Source organism: Stigmatopora argus, chromosome 24 (genome assembly GCF_051989625.1).
Source record: "Stigmatopora argus isolate UIUO_Sarg chromosome 24, RoL_Sarg_1.0, whole genome shotgun sequence".
NCBI classification, from domain to species: Eukaryota; Metazoa; Chordata; class Actinopteri; order Syngnathiformes; family Syngnathidae; genus Stigmatopora; species Stigmatopora argus.
This window is the reverse complement of record NC_135410.1, coordinates 3,558,982-3,565,919: the sequence shown is the minus strand read 5'-3', so window position 1 is coordinate 3,565,919 and position 6,938 is coordinate 3,558,982. Positions and strand designations below refer to the sequence as shown.

Below are 6,938 nucleotides of genomic sequence, written 5' to 3'. Positions count from 1 at the left end.
GACCCAACAGAGTTGATCACTTTTTTCTGTTCACCCATAATAAAGTCATAAAAGAACCAAACTTCATGAATGTTTTTTGTGACAAAGAAGTATCTGTTCCAATCACTCTATCAGAGAAAAATCAGAGTTGTGGAAATAACTGGAAACTCAAGAGAGCCATGACATTATGTTCTTCACAAGTGTATTTAAACTTTTGACCACAACTGTCCGTATGATCCTACCATCCGGTGCCCTCCTCCACTTGATCATTTTGATGATGTTCTAATGGAAGATTATGAAATAATTTCTGACACATGGCTATTTTTGCTCATCATTTGAGTATGTAAAAAACCATCACCAGATGTATTGTTTTTTAACTGTATCCTGCAAGGGTGCCTGGATTTTATTCTCTCATAATAGCGTTTTGTTACATTTTGTCATGATCGTTCTCGGGTGCAAGCAAAGTAGGAGCGAGAAGAGCAGGAACCAATCGACAAAACTTAAGACTGGGTAAAATTAGCTAAGTAACAAACCTAACAGGGTTGACACATACACACATGGTTTGCTGATTGGACACTTTAAATTGCCCCTAGGTGTGAGCATGAGCGTGCATGGTTGTTTGTCTCCTTGTGCCCTGCGATCGGCTGGCCACCAATTTAGGGTGTCCCCCGCCTCTGGCCCGAAGTAAGCTGGGATAGGCTCCAGCACCCCCTGCGATCCCAGTGAGAATAAAGCGCTTCAGAAAATGGGATGAGATGAGATATTACATTGTAGGACCTCTTGTAATTTCGCGCGGAACGCCAGTGTCCCTAGGCACAGTGGTTGGGAAAAAATCCTCGAGGCATTTTCGGCCAGTAAATAGTGCAGATGTGCGGATAAACTTGGAAGAGTGACTCTGCATATTCTCTACCTCGGTCACAGTCTGCAGAAGTTCCCCATCTCATGGAAGACTTCCTGTGTGTGGTTCTAGTTTTTGTCCAACTTTACATCTTTTTGAGTCTGTCCGTTTTTGCTACCGAAACTCGTAGCTAGTTTTGTGTTTTTGCTGCTTTTCTGTCTTAATGATTTGGTGATTCTTAATGATCCCATTGACTTTGATTTGCTTTGTACTTTGTGCTATTTGCTTTGTTGTTCTGTGGCCTTTGACTGTACTGTCTAACGTATAACTATGCCTTTTCTTGCTACTGTCACAATGAAATTTCCCGAATACGGGATGAAGAAAGTTATCCAATCCAATCCTAGGAGAAAAGTAGTTAAGAGAGTGACGTCAGTCAATCTGTGACAGTGACACACTCATAGATATCGTGTATATAAAAATAGCTGGCCAAAAGTGGAGTAGGCGGGGTACTTAAGGGCGGCCATCTTTGCGTCGGAGTACTTATTAGGCAGTCTCTACTACAATGGACTGAAGGCGATTTAGTGATTTCCTCACAAATATATTCTATATGTTGAATTCAAGATACATTTACAAAGGGTTTGTATTTTTTAACTAACGTAATTATGTGAACCATTATTTAGGCTGGATTTGAGAAATTGATACAATTTTATGAAGGACGCAATAAAATTTACCTCATCCCTGCTATTTTTGACAAATCCATCCGTTTGTTGTTTGACTGACAAAATTATAATCTTTGGCTAATCCAAAATGCATGCTCCTTTGAATACTGGCCATGTTTACAAATATCTCTGACGCAATATGGCCGAATGAGCCTTTTCTATGGAATATCTATGAGTAGACAGAACCCAAAACATGTTTTATGTTCCAGGCATACAAAAGCATTTTACTGAATTTACTATTTTAGATCACTTCGATTTACAAATGGGAGTGCAAAACATACATTTGCACTTAAATAAGGCAATTCAGTAGTGTGCCATAATCTGGGCCAAATTCCCAATGCGTGGTTTGGTGGTAGCTACATTTTTGTGTACACTCGTTTTTGGATAGCGTTAGCAACTCCCTGTTTATTTGCAGTCAATAAATTGTGGCTGTATATGGCCCTTTTGTAGCAGAACGAAGAGAACAATATAGGCAACAATCTGAAATTTATAACGGAATGGAGACCTGGACACCTAACCCTCGAGCAAAGCCATTCATACCCCGCCAACAAAGAAGCTTGTATCTCACCTATAAATATAAACTGTTCAATAAGAGGACCATTCGGCGGTTCTGTCAGGTAAGACGAAAGTACACACTGTAAAGTTATCTTTTTTCCCCTTGTGTGTCCAGTGTAAAATGTTCGTCATTATCGCTTGTAATACATATATTATGTTTTAAAATATTGTTGATTGCAAAGGTTTTTCATCACGTAAAAATAACCACAAGAAGCGTACTTATCCTTACCACCAAACAATCATGAATAATACTATAGGGACTGTGCAATTTTGCTTGCTCATAACCAAATGTTGATAATTACAGAAGCGTAGTGCTTTCGCTTTAAAAATGAAAAAGCCCTGACCGTTTTTCAAATTCATTTATTTTTGGGGTTGTTTTTTGAATTATTTTTAAAACTGTTGTTCCTAAATTTATTTTCTGGGGTTGTTTTCTGAATTAGTTTTTTTTTCCACCTGTTTTTTTTAATTAATTATTTTGAGGGTTGTTTTTGAATCTTTTTTTGGAACTTTGTTTTTCTGAGTAATTTATTTTAAGGGTCTTTTTTAAATTAGTTTTTTTAAATCTCCGTTTTTCTGATTAATTTATTTCGAAGATTGTTTTTTAAAAAACAAAACAAACAAGCATTAGTTATAGAGATACTTTGAAGTCACGTGCTAAGTGTTTCCTGCAAATTCTATAGACAGGAGGACACCTGCGCGCATCCACACTTGATTGTTCTCGAGGGCTGCTGTGGGTGCAGGTTTTTGTTCCAACCAATCCAACACAAACAGTTTAACCAATGAGGTTACTGCTGAAACAAGAAACACCTGACTGCATTCCACTGATTGCACTTCTAAGATACCAGATTTGTGGAAAGGTTTCCTCTTATAGGTTGGAAAGAAAATCCGCACCCACTGCGGCCCTTTCTGGAATCGTTTGGAGACCCCTATTCTATACGGTCTATTTAGCAAAATCAAGTTTTATATTTAAATATGGGGGTAAGACAGTGGCGGATTGGATAACTTTATTCATCCCGTATTCGGGAAATTTTGTTGTCACAGTAGCAAGAGGGTGAGGATGCAGGAATAGGAAAGGCATTTTAGACATAAATAGATAGGTAAAAGTAAGGTAATAAATAAATACATGAATAAATATATAAATAAATAAGCGTGTTGCTTAGCACATATATACATACATACACATAAATATACATGCATGCATACGGTAGTTCTCAACACTCAGCCATTTTTTTGTTAAAGAGCCTGACAGCTGATGGGAGGAAGGATCTGCGGAAGCGCTCCTTCCTGCAATGAGGGTGCCGCAGTCTATTGCTAAAGGAGCTTCGGAGGGACTCCACAGACTCATGCAGGGGGTGGGAGGTGCTGTCCATGATGGACATCATCCTGGTCAGCATTCTCCGCTCTCCCACTTCCTCCACAGAGTCCAGAGGACAGCCCAGAACAGAGCTGGCCCTCCTGACCAGCTTATTCAGCCTGTTCCTGTCCCTCTCCGTGCTCCCGCATCCCCAACAGAGCACTGCATAAAACACTGTAGATGCCACCACAGTGTCGTAGAAAGTCCTCAGCAGTGTCCTGCACACTCCAAAGGACTACTTTGTAGTAACTACTCCTCAGTAGGTAGAGGCGGCTGTGGCCCCTTTTGTACAGGGCATCTATGTTTGTGGACCAAGTTGATAGCCCAGTCATTAAGTCAGAGTCATGGAATTGTTATTATAGTTTGTTGCCTTTACGCAGGTAAATCACGCACATACGTATTTTCAGGATAAAAGCACCTGTTGCAATGTTTGTCCAAGAATAGTTAAACAGACTTGGCTTTGCCCATGGATATGCAATGATGCATTTTAAATGCATTCAGTCTGGTTTCGTTGTGACTCAACAGACGACCAGGGAATTGCTGAAAATACTGATACCAGTGTCCTACAGTCTAGGCTTTGTGGTTGTGCAGTTTGCGCGAGACTTCCAAGTACATTAATACCTTGACAGTAATATCTTGACATACGAGCGCCCCAACATATGAGAAATTTGAGATACGAGGAAAAATCTGTGCAAATATTTGACTTGAAATACGAGACAAATTTGAGATATGAGCATACGAGACAGCCAGGTGGACGAGTACGCGAGAGGCTGCTTATGATAACTCTTTTTCTGGCCGCATCTCCCTTGCCTAAAGATATCTACAAGCACTGAGCATACAGGTTGCATTTTTTTTTCTTTTGAGTTAATCAGTCCAGAATTAAGGGAAAAACAATGGGCCCAAAGCAAGCCGATGCATTGAAGGGTCGTGAGAAGAAAAAGCGTATGAAGACAATCGCTATTATACACGAAATAATCGAAAAACATGAGTGCTGTACGTGTGACTGAGCTGACTCGCCAATATGAGAGGAGCACTTCGACAATATGTACCATCTTTAAGCAGAAGTATGCTATAAAGGGTATCAAGCACCTGTTAAATGTAACAACTACCTTTTTTTCATAAATATAGCCTAAAAAACAGATTATCGGTACTTGGAGAGGAAAAGAGAGTGCGAAATATAAAATGCGCTACTTTTTTATTTTTAAATTGTGACAATGAGACATATTTTTGTGGGAGTCTTATGTATCGCTATATCGCTGATATAACAAACCTACCACTGTACAATTGTCTAAAAGTGTCACCAAACAGACAAAAACCAAAGTTTGTAACAGGCTTTAAAAAATGTTTGTTTGAATCAGGAAAAGTATATTGTTAGGGTTATTATTTGATTAAATTATTATATATTTTTTTGCAATGAAGAAGGCTTTGCTTTGCTTAGGATAATTAGTATACATTACATTATTTGCTGGCAATGAAGAAGAATGTTTTTGAGGACCATCGACCTCTCACACAATTGTTTTGACTTCGACTTCGCACCAGGTGGTGATACCGCTTCCTCGGATCCGTGCCTGTTGTAAAATCTTATGTAATAAATAAGCAAGAAAGGCATCGATTCGGGAGAATGATCTTGTCCGAAGACGCATGAGGAACTTGGCTTAAAACTTACAGCATTGCAATTATGGGGTTAATGCTCCTAAATGTTACAGCGATAACGATTGGCAAGGACAAGCTTAGATAAGTGGGAAATGGACAATTCTCCAAGCACAAAAATCTGGCTAAGAAACAGATGATGTTTGTCGCTTTGGGTTTGACAAAATGCGTTGGCGCATGAGTTCGGGAATATTTGGGGAATGTGAAACAAATTCGAGGGAAATTTGGCGATAGGCTCTATTTGGCACTGGATGCCCAAAATCTGGTGGGGCCTTTCATGGTATGAAACAAGTGCTGGAATTATGGTAGAAAAAAATAGCACTTCCAAATTATGATATGAAACCTCTGGTAATGCTTTAGGTAGATGGGTTGTCTAGGAATAAATGGAATGGGCAAAACTCGAACGGAATACGAGATACATTGACGGTTACCAAAACAAACTTTAGAGGCGAAACTATTGCCACGACAATGGCAGTCGCTCATGCTGGCTGACTAGGGCGACAAACGGCGGCAATTGAACTTCCAAAACAAATTTCTACTTGTAGATGTGTGTCACGCGAATATAACACATTAATTACCTAGTTCCTTCTGGAATGATTATTGCTGATAGGGCAGCAAAAGGGGGTGAACTACCAAGAAGCCCCACTAGGGATGGTGGTTTCCACCTGTGATGAAAATTTACGGGCCACTGATGTATGGGTAAACGACCCAAATAGAAAGACTAGTGATTAGCGCATCAACCTTGGGGTTCTAAGATCTACTAATGAAAGCCGAGTGGATCCCGACTTTCCAGAGTGTGGAGTATTCCTGGTGTCCTCGAGAATTTGTGGGTTTTCTCCGGGTACTCCAGTTTCCTCCCACAAAACAAAATTATGGATGTTAGACTGGTTGAACACTCTAAATTCCCCTGATTATGAGTGTGAGCATGAATGATTGTCTCTGTCTTGTGTTTTTGATTGGCTGGCCACCCAGATATAGTCTTATCAATCAGATATCAAGGTGGAAAAGGATTTGGAAATTTGAAATTGGTTTCGGAAATCGCCAATGAGCCTTTCGGGGATGGCGGCAACAGATTAGGAAAAAAAATACATATTTTTTTTCGACAAATGAAATTTTTGACGAAAATGCAGCGGCAGTACTCCACATTTGAAACTTAACGTGGAGAAACAAATAATCTGTTTTGAGAAACGGAAAAAAACAGAAACAAAAAACAAATTGGTACATCAGCTTACTTGGGTGAGCTGCTTTTAACATAGCTGGCTTGAGTCATGGGAAGTCCTATGTCTCGACAGGGGAGATGGTGGCCTTGGTACGGTGCCACCACACAATTTATAGGGTTAAGTTGGTTGCAGAGCATGCTTAACCTGTGCTCGGCATATCAGTGCACGATTTAAAATTCCAAAGAACCATTGATTTATAGTGATTATGGCACCCAAATTGTGTTATTAACAAAATAATAGGCTGGATTGACAAAAGGTTCCATATCTCGTTATGAAATCACTGCGCCTACATAACGAGTTCAATCGGACAACAACATATGAAAATCCTATTTGCTAGACCATACAAATCGCCATTATTCACTGCACGATTGGAACTGGATGATGAGGCTAATCTGGTTGACTACGTAAAAAGAAAAATCTTTAAGGACACGCATTGAATTGGGGTTACCAGAAGGAGACTGCTTCTCAACAGTAAACGGACTGGACCAACGGTGTTGCCAGGAGCCTGGGTGCTCAACCTGCAGTATAAAGAAGAAGCACTAGCCGACCCAAAAATGGGCTGAGAAGGGATGTGGATTCACCTTTGCACTATAAGAAGTTTCTCTCAGTTGAAACGTTTGACG

The 6,938-nt window shown here is 39.9% G+C and overlaps 1 protein-coding gene across 5 annotated transcripts in view; it reads left to right on the top strand.

Annotated features, from left to right (window-relative positions):
* The first annotated feature begins 1,673 nt into the window (after nucleotides 1–1,673).
* The window catches only part of pomgnt1 (protein O-linked mannose N-acetylglucosaminyltransferase 1 (beta 1,2-)), a 120,823-nt gene continuing 115,558 nt past the window's right edge, over nucleotides 1,674–6,938 (top strand). Inside the window, exon 1 of one of the 5 annotated variants that reach the window (XM_077594626.1) lies at nucleotides 1,674–2,153. In XM_077594626.1, the coding sequence (XP_077450752.1) occupies nucleotides 2,034–2,153 (120 nt within the window). In that variant the 5' untranslated portion in view covers nucleotides 1,674–2,033. The remainder of the gene's footprint in view (nucleotides 2,154–6,938) is intronic. The other 4 variants (XM_077594623.1, XM_077594624.1, XM_077594622.1 and 1 more) reach the window with 4 other exon arrangements.